Raw genomic sequence first — 20,085 nt, forward strand, 5'->3', positions numbered from 1 at the left:
TGGCTTCTATTTCTGAAGCCAAAGCTCGTGGGAGAGGAAAGGGCCTGGCTATGGGGTGAGCACAGCAGCAGGACAAGCCCTGCAGAACCTCTCCTTGGCTGCCCATCAGCTGTCTGTTAATGCAGTCTGCAAACCTTGAAAAAAAAGGATCTTTTTTTTGTTTTTTCCTCTATAATATCAGCGTAAATGTTCTGTAGGACAACCCACATCTCATTCATGTTTTTGTGAAACGCTCCCATATTTTTGCAGTGACAGCATGGAAAAATGTATGAAAAACACTAAGGCTGACAGAGAGGACAAACTTTTCCTCTCTTGTGTTCATTATCAATGTGTGGGCAAAACTTTAACAGGAATAAACCTTAAAAAAAAAACCCTCATAACATCGCACATAATGCATAAGTCCTGACAACGACCATATCCAGGTGAAAACAAATTACAATAAATAGTAAGATATATAACCAAGTGCAGAATTTGCAAAGCCGGAGAGACACTTTCAGGTATCAACTTCCACCTTGTTAACTTACTACAGGAACTTCCACCTTGTTAACTTACAAAAATATTTAATTTTCTCTTAAACACATGCAAAGCGTACTGAACCAGGTGGCAGCACCTTCACAAAACCATGGTGTAGACGTGGCTGCGACCACAACTGAATTGTTGGGTGCTAGCAGCTGCACTCACAAGCTGTGTTATTTCACAAAACATTTGGGCTTCCTTGCCCAACCCAGGAAACACCACCGACCTCTTCGTCACCCTCTGGCCCCCAAACCCACGAGGGATGTGGCCCCAGCTCAAGCAGGATGGTGGGAGGGAAGGGCAGCCCCGCTCTCACCTGTTGGTGAAGACCTTGCTGTAGTTGAAGACCTGGATCTCCAGGATCTCGTTCCCATCGACGTTGCTCGCAACCGGCCAGCGGAAGGTCTGGGGAGGAAGGGCGGGGAGATGTCAGGCTGGGGACAGGGAGAGGCGGCAGAGGTGATGAGGATGGGGCTGGGAGGGCCACGGGGGGATGCTGAGCACCCCTTTTGCCCAGCAAAAGGCAGGGCTGTCTCACAGGAGGCTTGCTAACCATGTGTCCTGGTGCCAAATATCTATATCTATATCTATATCTATATCTATATCTATATCTATATCTATATCTACATAGATATAAATATAGATAGATTAGATATAGATGGATTAGATATAGATGGATATAGATTTGGATTAGATATAGATATATTTGGGTTATAGATATAGATATATTTGGGTTTCAATTTTTTTGCTTTTTTTCCTCCCCAAGCTAAGGAATCACCCTGCCAGGCCAAACCACCCGAGCTTCCCTCATTTTCCAAGTCTCGCATCCCTTGCAGCCTCCCATGTCCGAGCAGAGCCCCAGCCGAGCTGCCCTCGGTGCCTCGTGGGCAGCAGCACCAGCACACGGGGACGCGGCAGCGGGACCGAGCCCCGCACCGCTGCAGGGCTGCATTCAGAGCCTGGAAGGGAAAGTGCTGGCCAAGCAGCTTCACAGGAAGATGTTTGCGACTCTTCAGAAACATTCAAATGCTTATCTCCGAAGCTAATTTTTTCCCTTTTATGTTTCCTGCAGTGAGTCAAGGAAGCAAATATAAAAACATCCAGAAATAGGGAAAAAAAAAAAAAAAGAGAAATGGCCTCACGACATCGCTTTGCTTCCCACAGGGATGGGGAGCAAGGCCCCGTGCCCAGGACCTGTGCCAGGGCTCCGGCACCCACCAGAGTGGGGCAGTCAGGCTTTTGGATAAAGTGCCCCAGAACGTCTTCCTTGGGCACGTCACTGTCCACAGACCAAATTTTGGGGAGGAACTGGAACGAGCATCCCCCTGTCCTGAACGCACATGGGTGAGTCCCTGCCCCATGTTCCTGGGCTGTGGGGTCGGGGACCCAGCTGCCCCTTGCCCTCTGGGTTTGTGCAGCCCCCAGCACGGGCGAGCCCTCCGAGCATCCCCGCTGAGCCTTGCTGAGAGCCCTCCATGCCACGCAGCCTGTTGGGGGATGTTCACACCACAGCCAGCGAGCAAATGCCAAAGCCCTGCACCTGGGAGAGCAGCAAAGCACAGGGACGAGCCCCAGTATGCTGCTCTCTGCAGCTGCACTCCTCTTCCCAGCATTATTCGTGCCCTGCTGCACACCACGGCGCTGTGCTCTGTGCTGGAAGAGGTCTCCAGCCCCGGGAGGAGAAGCAGCCGTGTGTCCAGCTCTCCAGCTCTGCAGGCTGTTTCCAGAGGGACCCCCACCCGCAGCCACGCACGCAGCCTGCTAACTGCTGGCGGTCTGCCTCAAACCCTGGGGAATGCGATTCAGTAAAGGAGAGCGCCCTGCTCTGAAAGTTGTCCACAACCCCCCAAAAAACACCAGCAGGACAAGGAACGTCACCCAGATCCCCAACCCCAGAGAGCTGTGACATCTTCCCCAGCACGGGGACGACCCGTGCCCTGCCCATCCACACTCCTTCTCCTCCTGGTTTTATCCCCGTGCGTGGAAAACTGATCCAGATGATTTGGGGTATTCAGCCCTGCTCCCTCTTCTTCTTATAGATGCACCATCCCATGCCCTGGGGCATCCTGCAGCAAAACGTGGCCATCGCTCCCCCAAGGATGCTGTGCTCTAAGCCTTAGGAAGAATTTTTATATATATATATATATTTTAAGCCTGGAGAGGATTATTATAGTCACTCACTAACCTCTAATACAACCCAGACCACGGATTTTTTTTATGTTTTACTCAGAGGCTCCTAAATCAGAGATGCCCTTGTGCCTCACTCATAGCAAATAAAAAACAGGGAAAAAAAAAAAAAAAAAAAAAAAAAGACACACCAGAATTCAATCAGCAATTAATTACCCTTCCAGATAAGTGGCTTCTACAGCTGGTTACCTTCAGTAGTAAATATTTGCAGGGTATTTCTGCCTTGAACCTGCAGGTGTCAAGGCTGCAGTGGGATGTGGGGAAGGGCTGCCCCCTGCTCTCTGCCCCCAGCCCCATGAGCAGACCCCATTAACACGGACCCAGAGCACATCTATCCCCACCATCCATCACCGTGACACCTCCCAGAGCTGGGGCTGCTCCCCGAGCTCCCCCCCTGCTTTCCTTGCGCTCCCTCCTTTCCCAGCTGGCTGGCAGGTGATTCTCCTCGCTGGTTTGTTGTTAAAAGTCTTCTTAAAAGCCCTGTGCAAAGCCAAGCGAGTGATGTCTGCTGGGTCAGTTTTATCTGTTTTATTAGCAAAGGGGAAAAAAAAAAAAAAAAAAAAAAAAAAAAAAAGGTTTCTTTTTCTTCTCCCCTTGGAGCAGAAACAACTCGAGGTGCACGTGGGACACGATGTGACTGTTCCTGGTTATGTGAAACAGCCACAGCGCCGCGGCCACCCTGCGGAATAGCCAGCAGCTTTTCTTCCCCAGGCTCTGGAGAGGCCCAGGTTCTGCATAATTCATTAAGCCATGAATAAAAATAATTGCAAAAAAGAAACGGGAGGAAAACAAACAAAAAGGAAACCACTGGGGCAGCCCAAATCCAGCCTGGTGGTGGGATCTCGCGAATGCTAAGCGGGGGCGGGGAAGCTGATGTGCTCTTTGCTTCCCTGCGAAGGCTCCTGGTGGGGGGACTTTGGGGTGCTGCAGTGAGGCAATAATAAAAATTAATTTAAAAAAGAAGTTGTCATCTGAGCTTGTCGATTACTTGTTATTTGTGTATACCCAGGTGGAAATATTTCTCTCCCGGACTCTCCCATCAGCTAATTGCTGGGGGCAGCCCAGGACCCCCTCGCTGGCTCCAACACCCACGTTCCTGCCCTGGCCATTGCTTCAGCAGCACGAGCAATTAATTAGGGATTTAATGGGGTGGGAGGAAACAAGACTGCACCTATAACCCCTTTTGCAGCAGCAGCCCCGTTCCAGCACCCAGAGGAGGCACAGCACCCTCGGTCCGATCCTGCAGGGCTGTGAGCTGCCAACAAGTCACCCGCAGAGCTGGAGGGGTGAGCCCAGGAGCGGGGGCTTGCCTTTCCTGCCAGCAATTATTGACCCCATCCTGCTGGCACTGGGGGGAGCCCAGGCTGGGCTCTGCCCCCAAAACCTGCACTGAGGGCAAAACCCCCCCAGGGTCACATCCAGCAGCTGGGGGTGCCTCGACCTCGGAGCAGCTCGGGGCTGTCGCCCCACAGACACACCCCACACCCAGAACCAGGAAGGAATCTTATTTTCTTACGGTAAAAAAAGCTTTAAACGTGATAAACAGCTTTAAAATCTTCATATTTCTCCTGGGCTCACCTATTCTCCCGCCCCTGGGAATGGGTTATCTTCTCGGAGAAGCGCAGAACGATCGAAGGAAGCACCCCTTCTCCTCTGAATGCCTATTTCCATTCTGAAAGTGACTTCAGAGCAGCAGCTCTACTCCCTGCCTGTGTGGGTGACCTTATTTCAATCATCTCTGAATATTTTCTCGGTAACCGCCGAGGGCAAAGCTGCATTTTAACACCACGCAGGGCTGGGGCTGCGGTTCCTTCTCGCCCCCCTTCCCAAGCCCCACGCCGGGCTGATCCGTCACCCCGTGGGCCCCCAAAAAGGGATCAATCAGCTTGTCACCACCACGATGCGAGGGCAGGGGACGGGGGCTGGCACCAAGCAAAGATTTGGGACAAGAAGGGCTTCTTCCTTCCTAGGCAAGGGGACGGCGAGCCACGAGCCCGTGGGGTTCCCCCCGTATTTTTTCCTGAAACCTCAGTGCCAACCACACGGGTTGTTTTTTTAATTAACCGTGCGCCACATGCACCAGGGCTGCGTTTGAGGGGAAAGGCAGGCGGAAGGCAGAGCCGTGCTCCCAGGAGCGTCCACACCATGGGGAAGTGCTGCAGGTCTCACACCCCCGACACCCCCAGCCCCACCAGACCGGGGTCCTGTGGTCCATGAGATCCATTCAGCACCCACCAGAGAAATGCTGGAGCTCATAAAGATGGTGCCAACACGCTTAAATTTGAGTTTTTCACCTGTAACTGCATTTTTTTTCCCCCTCTGTCCTTGCAAGGAGGTATTGCTGCCTTGGGAATCCCTCTGCTCCAGAGGGAGAATGGATATTTTTATGGAAAATCAGTCACGGCAAAGCAAGCCAGGCACGTGAGATGGACCAGGAGGCAGGCACGTCTCCTCTTACCTCGTCAAACCTGGCCTCGTCCTCGCAGCTTTCCAGCACTCGGGTGTAGAAGGAGAGCCCTGCAGAGGGGACGAGGAGACACGGGTTGGTTGTGAGCAGGGCGACGGGGAGAGAAGCCTCTGTGCCGAGCCTTTGGGGTGGCTGCTGAGATCGGCTTCCCCAGGGAATCGTAGGATCGCTGAGGTGTAAAAGCCCTCTGAGGCCATCAGGTCCAGCCATTCACCCAGCGCTGCCAGGGCTACCACGAAACCACGTCCCGGGAGCCCCAGCCTGGTGTTTTTGGCTGCCCTCGTGGGATAACCTCACCCCCCCCATCCCCAAACCGATATTTCTAGTTAATAGCCACTTCATAACGTTGCCTCTTGTGGTGTTATGAAAATGCTAATAATATCTCACTGAATCAAATTGAGTTTTTTTTCTTTTTTTTTTCCTTCCTGGGTAATTAAAGCTGCCTCAGGGCGGGTGCTTTGGGCCAAGCCTGCACAGGCAGCCCCTGGAGGGGGGGCACCCCCATTCCCACTGTGCCACCAACTTCATTTTACCAAAATTGAGACATCCTGCGGGCACGGCTCTTTGCAGGGAATGCCCCATCCCATAGCTGGGCCCTTTCGGATTTAATCGTTACCCAAGGAGAGGCAGAAAATCCCTTTGCCAGGTGCTGGGAGCAAAGCCAGAAGGTGCACCACACATCCCAAACCACCCTCCCGGTCCCCTGCCATGAATCTTTCCACCCACAAATGGGGGATTTTCTCGAGGACCTCACACCAGCCAGCTCCACCTGCAGGACCAGGGACGGAGCCACCAGGAGCCAGACCCTAAAAGTCCCCAGCTATGGGGTCAGGCACCGTGTGTCGGTGCAGGCAGCGCCTAAGCACCGCTGTGGGCTCCCAGGGGGGGGTGCTGAGCATCCCCATGCACACCAAGATACCAGACCAGGGTAATGAGACGTGCGCAGGTCGGGGGGGGACAATCAGCCACCGGTGGGCACGTGCAGGTTGGAGAAGACACTCCACCCAAGGTGGGCAATCTGCCACCCACCCTATTTGACCTGAGAGCAGGTATTACAGCAAGCGAAGGTGGTGGGAGCCCCTGCCCTATGCCCAGCCAGGAATTGTTTCCTTAAAGTGATGCCATCAGCCACGGTGCCTGGCGTGCTGCGGGGTCTCTGGCTGGTCTCTCATTTACGCACAGCTAATCCAGAGACCTCACCAAGCTCTTCTCCAGCTCCTGTGATCGATTAGCTGACAAGTGCTCTGATTGCACCAGGTTTAAGGGAAAACACTGCGCTACGGGCAGACCTGTCTCCAGCAGGGGACCGGCACAGCCCTGGGTGCACAACAGCACGAAGAGGGCAGGGAAACGTCCTGCACCCTGCACAGGGGTCTGGGATGCTCTTGTCCCACTGCAGCCCTGGAAAAGCTCAGATCCTGCTGGGAGACAGGAGCTGGCCCCCACAAAATGAGCAGGGTGGGGAAAATTCACCAGCGGACACCTCCGGTGTTCCCCCTCCCACCGTGCTTGTTTGTGCTCCAGCCCCTGGACATTTTTCCGCTCTTCCCTTGAAGCCAGTTTGCAGCGCAAAGATTTGCTTAAAAGCCCAAATTAGCTCACTTCTGAGTCCTCCCTGCAGAATAAAGGGGTGGAAAGCTGGAAAGCTGCAGAGGCAGCGGACGTGGGGCTGTGCAGACCCCTGTGAGCCAGCCTGGGGCACGCACAGGGCACCGACAGCGTGATGGAGTTCAGAACCAGCCCCACACCTCCTAAGAAAGCTGAGGGTCTCAAAAAGACACGGGATTTTGGCTCACACAGCCCGGTCCCCCAGGTACAGGTGGCCCTTTGGTGCCTGGTGAGTCAAGTCCCACGTTGCGGTGGGAGGGGAGCCCCTGATGTTCGGGGTGGGATTTTGGCTATCCCCTTCTCTCCTCCTGGGGGGGACAAGCTGGCAGCTCCTCCTGCAACCGAGAGCAACAACCAGCTCCCGTCCGTGCCTCAGTTTCTCCTATTTGCAAAGCACAACCAGGGCAGCCACCGGGTGCATGGGGCCCCTGGTGTAAGACGAGCAGCCCTGATCTGTTCCCCTCCCACGTCGGACCCTAATCGGAGCCCTTTTATCGGAGCTGTGACTTATTAATCCCCTCCTCGAGCTGGAGCCGAGCAGCATTTCAGAGCACAGCCCGCAGGAACGCACACAGCAGCCTGTCGCACCGGGTCCGGCTCCTTCCTTAACTCCTTCCCCGCAAAAACTGGGGTCTAACGCTGCCTGTAGAGTCAACGGAGGGTGGCACGAGTCTCCTCCCTCAACTCCTGGGCACCAACCTCAGCTGCCCACCCGGGGATGCTCCCCCGGGGCTGACACTAGGGTCACAGAACCCAGAATGATTGGGGCTGGAGGCACCCCTGGGTGCCCCTGTCCCCCCCCTGCCCCATCAGGGTGCTCAGCCCCAGGTCCCTGGGCTTGGGGAGCTCTCCAAGGAGCAGCCCCCGGCCCCTCTCAGGGCAACACCAACATTGCTGGCCCCAGCCCAGCACAGGGCTGGGAAGCCAACAGGACACCAATAACACAACGTCCCCACACCATCACCCTGCTCCCCATCAATCCTAAATTATCACGGGGCAAGGAGCCAGGCAAGCATCCACAAAGCCCACCAAGAAATGACCGCGAGGTGAGCACGTGAGCCTGTCCAAGCCCCCGGGGCTGCCAACACGTCTGGTCTGAGGCTCTGACGTCCGAATAGCAACCAGCAGCTCAGCTTGCCACTGCTTCTCTCCTTGCTCCTTCCCACCGTGTGCTGCCACCCAGCTCTGGTCCAACGCCAGGGAGCTCCAGCTGGTGGGGCAAATCCTCCTTCCTGCCTTACAGCTGGCAGAGCTCTTGAACAAGGGGTATCTCGGGGAGATCGCCTTCCTACAACGATCGCACAGCTCCTGTATCATGGCACACTGATAACTCCAGCCCATCCATCCGGAGCAGGGTGATGCAGCCCCACACAACAAGGACCTGTCCCAGGTTCGTGCCCCACGTTAGCCAGCACCCCCAGCCCCGTGCTCTCCTGCAGCAGAGAGCTGTGATGTCCTGCATCCACAAAACACCCACAGCTTCTGCCCCCGGACACCCCTGCACGCAGGGCAGGCACCGAGCAGTCTCCTCTTGTCCCCTTTAGGGACCACAAGCAGTTTGGGGCAGGATTTGGGGCTGGGTGTGCTGGATGGCGCTAACATGGCACAAACAGGGCACTTTAGGCTGTGGGTCCCTTCATGGGCAAGGCTCGCTGCAGCTTCTGGCACAGACTGAGTGGCACAGGAGGGAACGGGACCAAAGCTCCTCCACCCGCTGGGCGAGGAAAGGGGGCCGGTCCTGCCCCAGCCGTGATGGGGATCACTCCCTAACCCGCCGCTGCCCTTTTAGCCATGGGGTTTTGCCAGCCACAACCTCAGGATCCAGCCCTGCTGGGTCTGGCTGCCAAATGCTTCTCCTCCAGGGCTGAGCTTGCAGAGAACAGCAGCAGCTGGTGTCCTGGCCGTGGACTGCGCTGCCCAGGAGGAGCTGGGGAAAAAAATCATCCCCAGCTGCACACGGCGGTGAGATGGGCAGCACGAGGCCAAGTCCCCGCTGCGCAGAGGCTGAGTGCAGCAGGCTACCAGGAAAACAGCTCCTAACCTCCTCGGCCACGACACGGAATTTCTTAGAGGCAAAGAAACGCCCACGAGGAGCCCAGCTGGTGGCTCAGCACCGCGGGGAAGGAAGCGGGGCCGTGAGGTTTGGTGTCATCCTGCCTGGAGCCAGCGCTGCCCGGCGTGACAGCGGTGGCAATCCTGCACTCTGCCGGGAAATAGGGATGGGAACATGGGATGGGGACAAGGGAGCATCTCCAGGTAGGAGCATTTTGGGGCTGGGACCATCCTGGGCTTCTCCATCGGTCCAAGGTGCAACCTGTTCCCGGCGGGGTTATCCCTGTGCTGATTTTGGGAGGAAGGGATGGGGCAGGAGTGGCTGTGCTGAGGGCACAGACCCCTGGGGAGGTTTGGCTCCTTTTTTAGCCCCCCCGGGAAGGCTTTGGGGCTGGAGGGGACCCGAGCAGAACAAAAGCTGCAGCCTCAGAAGAAATCCCAGCACGCGGCGGGTCCTGGAGCCAGGCAAGTTCCTCTCCCAGCCCTTCTGGTGACACTGCCCTGGCGGCACCGCTTTGCCACCCGAGCTGTAGCCCTGACCCTAAAAGGGGCCCAGCTCCCCCCAGCTATCCCCTGGGAAGTGGGGTTCACCACCCTAGGACTTCCCCCTCCCTCCCCATTCCCCTCCCCAGGGCAGCAGGGATGGGGGGGGACAGCTCTACAAGGGGGCTCACACCCCCTCGGGGAGGGCTGTGCGACCCCCTGGGTGCGCCCACCATGGGGAAACTGAGGCAGGGGCTCCCGGGCACGGCCCAAGGCGGGACCCTCCCCCCAAAATCCGCCTCCCGCGGCCCCCTCCCCGCTACCTCGGAAAGCCGCCTTGGCGATGCGGTCGGCTCTGCCGCGGAGGCCGGAGACGGTGCGGAGCTGGAGCTGCAGAGCCATGGGGTGCGGAGCGGGGAGACGCGCGGGGATGTGCGGGGAGATGCGCGGGGAGATGTGGGGGGAGATGTGCGGGGAGATGCGCGGGGGTCTCCACCGGGAGATGCGCCGGGAGATGCGCGGGGTGCGGAGCGATGCGCCCGGAGATGCGCGGGGCTCTGCGCGGTGCCGTGCGCGGTGCTCGGTGCGGTGCGGTGCCCCCTCTCCCTCCCCAGCGCCGAATTAATCCCTTTATTCAGCAGCGGCCCCGCCTGCACGCCCCTCCCCGGGGCTGGAGGTGGTTGAAGGGGGGGGGGGGGGGGGGAAAGGGATGCAGGAACCACCCCCAGACCCCCCCCCCACCAATCTCCCAGTGGGGAAACTGAGGCAGCCCCCCCCCCCCCCCCGCTGCGAGGCACCTCCCAGGTGTGCTGCTGGCTGGGGGGGTAGAATAAACGTGTGTGTCCCCCTCCCCTCAAGCATGTCACGGGGGGGGACATGGTGCCTGGGAGGACCTGAGCTCATGTCCCACCACCCAGGACCACCATGGGGACGTGGGGTGTGTGGGGACCCCGCTGCTCTCAGCATCTCCTGGGGTGGGGAGCAAGCAATGGGGGGGCTGAGATCCATCCCCCCGCCTGTGCCAGCCCCTGGGGGTGGGGGGTCAGGCTCAGAGCCCCCCCAGGGGCAGCAACAGGGGTGCTGGACCTCGGCCCTCCAGCTGCTCCAGGTTGGGGCCAGAGGTTGGTGGAGATGCTGGGAGCTCGTGCACCGCTCTGCAGCCTGCACTCGTCGTGCTCTGAGCCTCAAAACGGGGGGGGGTCGAGACATAAATAACAGCTTTAAAATGTGGACTTGTGAAGAGGAAGAGCACGGAGGTGGGGGCTGCAAGCCTCACGTCTTGCTTTCCTGCTTGGACGCTTCCCAGAGAAATACTTCTGTGGTGGAGAGCGAGCCCAGGAGGCTGTAGTGTCACCAGAGAGAGACAAGCGAGGGTGCAGCCTTCATAAATGGGTAATAAAGCCCTGGAAATAGGGCACCTGGTTCCATCCAACAACATTTTCTTGGTTCCTTTTTGGTCCTTCTCGGCAGAGCTGCGCAGGCTGCTGCTGCTTTTGCAGCCTCTTTCCCCCCTCTGCCTTCGCTCTTGCTAAAATGCTGGAGGCTGGGGGCAATGAGGGTTTCTCTGGGGTTTGTCCTGATCATCCAGAGGAGCTCTCATGGGTTTTGGCAGGAGTTTTACCCTGCAGGTGCTTGGCTCTGCCCTGCCGTGTGGCCAACAAGCAGCTGGATGAACGTCAGCCCCTGGGTTCCTCCAAATCAGATCCGGAGAGACCCAGCGGTGTGAAACCTCCCGCTGGTACCACTTGTACTTTCTGGAGATCCAGCAGAAGATGTCCTCGCCTTTATCTCCCCCAGCTCCGCTTCTCAAATTCTGTTTTAGAGCAGGCAAATTACACCAGTGCTTCAGGCAGTCACCGTCAGAGCAACCCACGTTGCCCCAAAAGCACCGGCACCACGGAGAACACGGAGAGCACCTCCTGCACCACGGAGCTGATTTTAACCTCCCCCCCAGCACCAGAAAGCAGATATCTGAGCTGTTATAAATTACTCTTTATACATCACATGAGTGATCTTTAAAGAAGGACCTGGCTGGAGGCAAACCCACATTGCTCGGGGTTTGGTGGGACCCTGGTCAGTGGCGACCGAGACCCTGGGCACGTGCTTGGCTTCGGTGGGTTGCAGCCCACGGAGAGGGGCCGGGGGCTGCTCCTTGGAGAGCTCCCCGAGCCCAGGGACATGGGGCTGGGCACCCTGCTGGGGCAGGGGGGGACAGGGGCACCCAGGGGTGCCCCCAGCCCCAGCCGTCCTGGGGGTTGGGGTTTGCAGGAGCTCCACGGGTGTGCAAATATCCCCCATGGGTCTTCTGGATGGAGCTGCACCCTGGTCACGTCCCTGCACAAACTCTGCTGGTGTTTGTCTGCTCGTAGCTGAAGAGGCTCGGTGCTTTTTTTAGATGGGAGAAGGTCTCCACCTGCACCGCTGGTGATTTATCGACCCATTACACAATTAAATGGGATAATGAAGGCGAGCAGGAACAACGCAGGAACCCAATTTCAAGCCAAGCCAACACACGGGGCCCCGAAGCACGGCGCACCCGAAGCGTTCCCCCAGCTGGATGTGATCAGCAGAGCGAGGTGAGAAAATGCCCTTCATAAACATAAATCTCGATTTTCACAACCTCTCTGCAATTTTCACTTCGCTGCATGTGAATAAAATCCCACACCCACTTCTGAATCACCGCTGATTGTTCCTATTTACTATGGGTTTACACCAAAGGCAAGGGGAAAGCACAGCTTGCCAGGGCAGGATCAGGTCTCAGCTAGACCCTCTGCGTGCACCTCCCACAGCACCAGTATCCCATCAAAGTAAGCCCAATCCAATCATCCATCCCGAAACAATGGCCTTATGATGATGCTACAGGACTTCACGTCCAAAATTAATGAAATTTTCTCTTCTTAACTCTTTTTCTCTATTTTTTTTCCAGCTCTTTTCCTCCTACGCTCGGAGAAATCATATCAACCTCCCCATTTGTCAAACCGCTGAGATCCTTTATATTAATTACAGAAAGTTTCTATGTTATTTTTTCTTTGTATGTTTTTCTTTTCCCTGATTTTGTGGGCAGCGCCAGCTCGTCGGAGAGCCGGAGAGGGGCATCGTGCTGGGGACTGAGCTGGGAACCAGGAACCTCTGGGACAGGCTCCAAGCCAATGCTACCGGGATGCCCGTGTATTATTCAAGGGCTGTGTGTGAACACGCATAGAGGCAGATTTTCATGTGTTAGGTTTCTTTTTCCATGGCATGTGGGGTGCTGCCTCAAGTCCCAGCAGCTCCACAGCCCGAGCAGCCCCAGCTCCAAGCTGCTGCTCAGCCTGGAGGAGGCAGAGAGCTCCTTCCAGGGCTGTACCCAGACCTACGGCACAAAGAGCACACCCAAAGGAGCTGTCTCTGCCAAATGAGCTTCTCCAAATCTCCTTCTGATTGCTAGAAAGCCCCGAAGGATGCCTGAGCAATTCCCTTCCGTTGCATCTGCCATGAAAGCAGCTTGGGAGAGCTGCTCCCTGAGCCCCTGGGAGCAGGAATTTGGCATTTAACACATCCAGAAGTCCTGCGAGTGCTTCATCCTGCTGGATGGGGACACAGGGGATGGAGATGTGCTCGCGCAGCCCAGCCCGTGGCTTTTCACCCCGCCGCAGGCTCGCCTCGCTGCTGGGACGAGCATTAATGCAGCTCTGGCCGATGGGCTCCTCTCAGACACAGAAACCACCCTTATCAGGGAGCTCCTGAGCTGGCCCAAGCAGCGGCTTTGTGCGAGGATAGAGAGGATTTCGTTTTCCAGTGGGTGATTTTGCTGAGAGAGCCATCGCCTGCCCTTTTCCTGCAGGGTCTTTATTCCATCGCTGAAGCGCTGCAGGTTCCCCTGTCCGCCGAGCTCGGCAGCGGCTTGGGCTTCAAAACCTGGGGCACCCCGCTCATCTCCGCCAGCCACAGCCCTCTGGCTTTGGCAGCCGCCATCCCAAACCCCACAGAATGGGAGCAGCAACCAAAACCACTTCTCCATCGCCTGCTGCTGCTGGGGACAGGCCAGCGAGGAGCAGAAGCGACCCTTGTGCGGCTCAGACCTTCCTCGGGCCAGCCCCACGCTGCCCAGCCTCCGTCTTTCCCCATCCCTGCTCTTCCCAAACCCGACTCGCCCGCTGCAGGTCTCTCCGCACCAGCTGTGTCCCCCCCACCCCCCGCATCGAGTCTCTTGCATTTTGCAGGGTTTTTTGGGACGCCACCGTCACGAGCGAGGCTTTGTGGGGTAACGCCGCACCGCGGCATCATCTGCAGTTCGGAGCGCGGTGGTGGGCGGCTCTGCACGCGCGTGCTGGTCTCGGAAGAAAGGGGGAAAAATGCTGTGGAGGCAGTTTCTGTACATAAAGCAGAAGCGTGAGCAAACGCAAGGGCTTGCTAAGAAAGCGCGGGGGGAAATGGAAAAAAAATCCATGTGGCCTTTTGCATCATTTTCCATTTACCTTCTTTCCTTCCCATGGTATTCTCCGAGACCGCCTGGAGAGCCGCGCTTGGACGCCAGGCAAGCTCCTCGCCCTTCCTTAAATGCCAGAGCTGATCCTGTTACTCGGCAGCCTCAGCTCTGCAGCAGCTCTCTCCTTGGGGAAATTTTCCTTTTTTTTCTTTTTTTTCTTTTTTTTTTTTTAACAAGTTCTGATATGGAGGTTTTCCCATTTTCTTGAACTCAGCACAACTAACAAACCCAGCTTTCCTAATCCATGCGCACTGCGGAGGAGCAGGTTGTGAGGACGCGCGGTGCTTTTCCACGAGGTTTTTCGTAGAAAACTCCTATGGAATGGATTGAACCATTCTCTCTTCCCACCACTCCCATGCTGGATGAATCCACATTTCACTGGGAACCAGACAAGACGGCCACAAGAGCTCGAGCATTTGGGTCATGAGCTGGCCAGGAGAGGTGGCCAGGACATCTCCGGAGCCAGAGCTGCAAATCCTAGCACGATGCAGGTGCCGGAAGGTCTCTGGATTTCTGTTTTCTTTCCTTTTCTTTTTCTTTTCTTTCTCTCCTTTTTTTTAATATTAATTTAATTAATTTATTTATTTTTTATTTGCAATATCTCAGACCTTTCTGATCAAGATTCAGATAAAGACCTGCCCCTCCAATTCCCGCATGTCCCCAAGCTCGAGCGCTCGCCCTTGCAAGCCTAAAGGGATTTTTAAATTATTTTAACCGAATGTGCCTCTGTCTGTGTGTGCAACTGTTGTCTGCACTGGTTCCACGCAGGCGATTCACCCTTCCCAAAGTTTTTGGGGGCAGGTCCCCAGTTACCTTCCTCGGGCAGGAAAAATGCCCACGGTTCCCCTTTCACAAAGGAACTGCCTAAAGCAAAACAAACACACACCCCCGCCCCCCCAAAAAGAAACAACAACAAAAAAAACCATAAAAAATGGAAATATGGGGACTTTTCTTGCAGAGGGTGGGTTGAGGGGTGCAGGGGTTGGTCGGGGGGTGCAGGCAATGGTGCCAGGGGGGTGCAGGCAGTGGCAGCAGGCGATGCTCACGAGTGGGTGCTGTAGGGTGCAAGGGGTGTTGGGGTGCAGGGGGGTGCAGGAAGGTCTGGGGGAGATGGCGCTGGGCTCCCCCCGTTGCCTGGTGTTAGTGTTTGTGACGTGGCTGGGGCGGGCAGGGCAGAACGGGAGGGATCCAGGTCGGGCTGTGGGCACCTGCGGCAGGTAAAGGCTGCACCCTGCGTGGATCCTGCACCCTGCGTGGATCCTGCACCCTGCGTGGATCCTGCACCCTGCATGGATCCTGCACCCCGCATGGATCCTGCACCCTGCGTGGATCCTGCACCCTGCATGGACCCTGCACCCTGCATGGATCCTGCACCCCGCGTGGATCCTGCACCCTGCATGGATCCTGCACCCTGTGTGGATCCTGCACCCTGCGTGGATCCTGCACCCTGTGTGGATCCTGCACCCTGCGTGGATCCTGCACCTTGTGTGGATCCAGCACCCTGCATGGATCCTGCACCTTGTCCCAGGGATCCCGGACACTGCATGGATCCTGCACCCTGCCCTCTCCACCCTGCGCAGATCCTATGCTTGGTCAGCGCGGGCTGTGTCCGCAGACACCACGCTCTCGCTGGCAGCTTTTGGGGCTTCCCTTCTGCCCTCCTGCGTGGCAAATCCAACCCCGGGGCTGTGCCGACAGCTTGGGTTTGGCCCCGAAGCACTGAGCGCATCCCAAGGTATCCAAGGTACCGTGAGAGGGCTCTTGCTGGGGAATGCGCTGCTCAGTCCTCATGTAACTGCCTTTGGCAGAGGCTGTGCTCCCTGCCGAAACACTGCCGGGTCCCGGGGGGAGATCGGGGGCTTTTCCCCACGGATCCTAAACATCCCTCAGCCCTGCCAGCAGCGCCGAGCTCCTGCTTGCCCTCCCTCTGCCCCCTGGCCCCTTCCCATCCCCAAGTGGCTTCTCCCCACCTCCTCTTGCTCTCTTCCACCTCTCCCTTTGTTTTTTATGAGCAAAGAATGCCGCTGCCGTCAGGGCTTGTCCAAATTACTGCAAGATGTCTCAGCACCCCTGGTATCCCCCTGCCCACAGTCTGTGGCTAGCAGGGCTACGTGCCCGGCTGGCAGCGATCTGCTGCTGCTCCCTGAGCACGTCTCCCGTCTAGGCAGAGCTGTGGCTGTAGGATACACACATATATATATAAATAATTTTCCTCGGCTCGTCTGAGAGCATCATCCTGTGGCCCAGCACCCTGTTGGCAGCCCCCTGCTGGCTTGTGGCTGAAGGGCTCTCGGTGCTTTAACCCTGGAGCAGATTTGCTGCCAGATCTCTCCCGTTCCTTTTCTCCCGGCTGCTCCGGCCAACACCAAACTGCAGCCACGCTGCAGGCAAGAACAAGGAAAAGCTCCCCCCCCGGGCAAGCAGTGCCCACCTAACAGCGAGGTCTGGATTGACGACCTGGTGAAAACTCACCCGGGTCCCCGACGAGCAGAGCTGTGGTGCTGCGTCTTGCTCCAATATGAGCAAAGGGATTGGTTTCGGTGTGCAGGTCAGGAAGGGTTTTCCTGGGAAAGCTGCTCTGCGTGCACCAAGAGGTGCTGTGCAACACCTGAAAGCCTGGTTTCAGGTCCTGTGCAGAGCCTGGGTAAAGAAGCGGCTTCCCCTGGCCCCGTGAAATGGGCACACCAGGATTTTTGGGAACACTGATGGCACGCAGCCGTAGCAGTGAGCTGCAGGGAGGGCGAGGATGTAGAGGACGCATTTCCATCTTCTGGGCAAACACACAGGGAATCGTATGGACCCTTTGGGGCAGCCGAAAGGGAAACACACTTTTTGAACAATTATTGTTAGTGATAACTGGATTCGCAGCTGTGAGCATGCAAAGGGCTCGGGGACCTTCCGAATAACGAATTTTGAGTGAAAGAAGTGGTAGAAATGGGTACGTGCAGCCCTTCCCTGCCTGCAGACCCTGCCACCATGTCCTGGTGGCTTGGGGGGGTGAGGAAGGCGAGGAAGGATGCTCACCAGGGGAACTCCGACCAGGTGTTTCCCACGCAGGTGTGGAAGGCCCATCATCCTGCACACCCCAGGACCACCACCATGACGCAGCCGCGGAGCCCCCAGCCCCCTGCGCCCTACCCGGAGGAGGTGCCCCGCACCCCGCTGCGCACCCGCTTCGACCTGGATGGTGGCCGAGCCCTGGAGCTGGGCAGGTTTTACCAGGTGGGGACGGGGACGATGATGGGGGACAAAGCTGGTGTCCCCTCCTCTGCTGCCTGCACCCAGGGGGCTCCATCCCCTGGACCCATGCAGGGGCAGCGGGCAGGGATGGCACCGCAGCACCCAAATTGGGAGCGCAGGCAGCCTGAGCACCCCGGGGTGCTCACAGAGCCGAAACAAGCCCCGGGTGTTTCAGCCCGAGCATTGCTCTTGTATTTGCATGGCAGCGTGTGCTGTGCGTGGCTGCTGCAGGCAGGCAGCCGGAGCTTGCACTGCTCCCATCTCTGGGTTTTTTTTTGGGGGGGGAGGTTTTGAATGCAACAGGGACTGTCTGATGTGCATCATCCCACAGGCAGGGACCTGTGTGCACAACACCAGGGATAACCCAGTGCCCAAGAGGCAGCACTGCTCTGTTAGGGGGTGGAGGTGACAGCGGTGGGCTTGCAAAGGAAAAGAACCCCCCATAAAGTCCTGTTGCAAATAAGGGTTGGGGGCTGCACTGGAGAGAGGCACCTGCTGCTTGCCCAGACCCCCGAAACTTTGTCTTTGACCACAGTTGGCCCAGCAGCACCGCGAGTTTTACCAGGACAAGACTGGGAGGCTTTACCCCGTCCCCTACTTTGTGCTGCCCGGGAAGGAGAAGGAGAGATACCCGCACCCGCTGGACCTGTGAGTACCCGGGGGGCACCCCAGGACACAGCAGCACCCGGTGACCCAGCCGGGGCTGTGGGACCGAGCCTGAGGGGTGTGGGGAGAGCCAGCCCCACACCTGGTCCAGGCAGAGCTGGGGGTCCTCTGCCAAGCAGCTACCTCCAAAATAGGGGTCCTGGAGAAGAGAGGAGGCCAGAGAAACTGAAAGGCAAAACTCGCCCTCTGCTACTGCTCAAGCAGCGATTCGTGCTGCCGGCACCAGGCGGGGGGGCTCCTGGGCACTACAGGTCCCCCCAGCCCCCGTGCCCATCCCGCCCCACCTCTCCTCGCCCCTCTCTGCTGGGTGGATGATCGTGGCATCCCCCTTACCCCTTGTGGACAAACCCACCCCGCTCACTGCCTCTCCTTGGGGAGCCCTCGTTGTGCCCCTCCAGGTGAAGCTAGCCCCTGCTGGTGCGTAAAGGTAAAAAGATTTAGGACAAACCCACTGCCTGCGAAGGCACAGCACCCTCCAGGCCCCTAGAGCCCCTGGGAGCATCAGCACGGACTGACCAAGCCTGGAAGCCCATGAATCCCTTAAATTTTGTGTGTGGAGCTCCGAAAAGCTGCTTAACCCAGTGGTTAATAGGTAGGCACGGAGCACTTTGCCCCCACCCTGCATGCTGTGCCCCTCCGGACTGGCCACCGCCGGGTTACCTGCCCTGTGCCACCTGAAATGAGGGCAGTGCACAGCAGCGAGGAGGGTGTCCTTCACCTCCCCGGTCCCATTTTGAGGAGGAGGAAAGAGTGGGAAGGGGAGGACGAAGAGGGGAGCAGCTGCTGCCAGGGCCGGGCACACATCCTTCTCCTGGGGGTTCAGCTGGCAAAGTGCACGGCCAGCTCCTGCGCTGCTAAGGGCGGTGGAGAACAAAGCTGTGGGCAATGCCCGGTGCCTCCCTGCCTTCAGGACCTGCTGGCAGCTTTACCACTGGCCCCCAGAGACCAGAAATTCAGTCCCTACCTGGTAACCTGGTGCCTTGCCCCCCCCAGCCCCCCGCTCAGCGGGAAGACGCGGTGGCATTTGCTGCGCGTGTCCCCGGAGAACCTGCGGACCTACCAGACCTTCCCCTCGGGCAAGAGGGTCACCTCCGAGGAGAGGGAGGTCCGCGACAGCTTCTTCGAGAACCGAGCGTGAGCCACAGCACCCAGGCTGCCCTCAGTGGTGAGGTGGTCTCCTGGATGGAGGGGGCAGAGCCGTAAAATAAACGTGAAGCAGAGGGAGATGGTGCTGGGTGGGCTCTGTGCGCACGGGCACTGCCCGGGGACCCTAAAGAGAGGGGGCAGCCACCCATGGGGGAGCTTCTCCTGCTGCTCCAGGCCATCAGAGGCTGGCAGGGATTGGGGACGGGCAGGGGATTAGCTTGGTGTGGTGGGGTCACCGTCTGCCAGGCAAGGAGCCCCTGCGCTGCGCCGCTGCCCGGGGGTCTGCTGGTGGTGGTGGTGGGCACCCGGGAGCCCACTGGCTGGGGGGCTGCAAGGGGTGGTCGAGAGATGTGGCAGGATGGGGGGGAAAACAGGCGGGTTTGGGAAGCAGAAATCATAAAATAATGGAATCGTAGACTCATGGAATCGTGTAGGGTGGAGAAGGCCTTCAAGTTCATCAAGCCCAACCGCCAGCCTGACCTTCCGAGTCCCATAGCATCGTAGGGTGGGTTGGGTTGGAAGGGACCTTCAAGATCATCTCATTCCCATCATTAAACCATGTCCCCACCACCACGCATCTCTTAAACACCTCTAGGGATGGGGATGCCACCAGTGCACCGGGCAGCCCGTGCCAGTCCCTCGCCACCCTCTCCATGAAGAAATTCTGCCCAATATCCAATCTGAGGCTCCCCTGGGGCGATTTGAGACCACTTCCTAAAATCGTTGTGCTTAGGACTGCATAATTTAGGGCCAGCAAGCCCGGGGGTGCTCTGCGGGGGGAGGCAGCTGGGAGGCTCCTCCTGCTGCTGGGTGGTGTGTGGTGCTGCGAGGGGTTGGGCACAGCCTTAGCCCTGCTCCATTTCTGCAAAAAAAAAAAAAAAAACACCTTTTCTGCTGTGACTTGGACGTGGGTGACACATTGCAGAGCAGTGCCACCCAGCTGTCCCCAGGGAGCAGCCCTGCAAGCAGTGCTTGTGTCCCAGGGGTGTCCCCTGGGCTCCCACGAGCCCTGCTCTGCTGCCACGTCCTCCCAGGGTCGGATTCAGCATGGGCTCAGGACGATGCTCAGCACATCCGTACCAATATCCCAGGCCAAGCACTGTTCCCAGTGACCATTACGGAGCCAGCTCGGAAGGGGACATGCAACCCCCCGGGTGTGTGCGCATTTGAAAACAGAAATGTGTTTTTTTAGCAGGTTTTTATTGATTTTTTTTTCCACTCGCTGACATCTGAAGTGAAATAACCCTTTTAA

General features: G+C 57.5%; 2 protein-coding genes across 8 annotated transcripts in view; one reads left to right on the plus strand and one right to left on the minus strand.

Annotated features, from left to right (window-relative positions):
- OTOF (otoferlin) overlaps window positions 1-9,967 on the minus strand; it is a 76,795-nt gene extending 66,828 nt beyond the window's left edge. For 5 of the 7 annotated variants that reach the window (XM_066995169.1, XM_066995167.1, XM_066995166.1 and 2 more), the window contains exons 1-3: window positions 9,637-9,967; window positions 5,162-5,220; window positions 833-921 (exon numbers count right to left, since the gene is read on the minus strand). In XM_066995169.1, coding sequence (XP_066851270.1) covers window positions 833-921; window positions 5,162-5,220; window positions 9,637-9,715 — 227 coding nt within the window. In that variant the 5' untranslated portion in view covers window positions 9,716-9,967. The remainder of the gene's footprint in view (window positions 1-832; window positions 922-5,161; window positions 5,221-9,636) is intronic. The other 2 variants (XM_066995168.1, XM_066995165.1) reach the window with 1 other exon arrangement.
- A 6,913-nt stretch (window positions 9,968-16,880) lies between these two features.
- CIMIP2C (ciliary microtubule inner protein 2C) lies at window positions 16,881-18,931 on the plus strand. Its single transcript, XM_066993220.1, has 3 exons — window positions 16,881-17,003; window positions 17,557-17,669; window positions 18,681-18,931. The coding sequence occupies exons 1-3, from the start codon at window positions 16,881-16,883 to the stop codon at window positions 18,823-18,825; spliced, it is 381 nt and encodes a 126-aa protein (XP_066849321.1). The 3' UTR covers window positions 18,826-18,931.
- Window positions 18,932-20,085: the final 1,154 nt, after the last annotated feature.

Source organism: Anser cygnoides, chromosome 3 (assembly GCF_040182565.1).
Source record: "Anser cygnoides isolate HZ-2024a breed goose chromosome 3, Taihu_goose_T2T_genome, whole genome shotgun sequence".
Taxonomy (NCBI): domain Eukaryota; kingdom Metazoa; phylum Chordata; class Aves; order Anseriformes; family Anatidae; genus Anser; species Anser cygnoides.

Excerpts from the sequence above, each read along its gene's own strand:
- CIMIP2C (XM_066993220.1), top strand. The coding sequence starts at position 16,881 with ATGACGCAGCCGCGGAGCCCCCAGCCCCCTGCGCCCTACCCGGAGGAG. Across the intron at positions 17,004-17,556 it reads AGCTGGGCAGGTTTTACCAG|TTGGCCCAGCAGCACCGCGA; the intron begins GTGGGGACGGGG and ends CTTTGACCACAG. Across the intron at positions 17,670-18,680 it reads TACCCGCACCCGCTGGACCT|CCCCCCGCTCAGCGGGAAGA; the intron begins GTGAGTACCCGG and ends TGCCCCCCCCAG.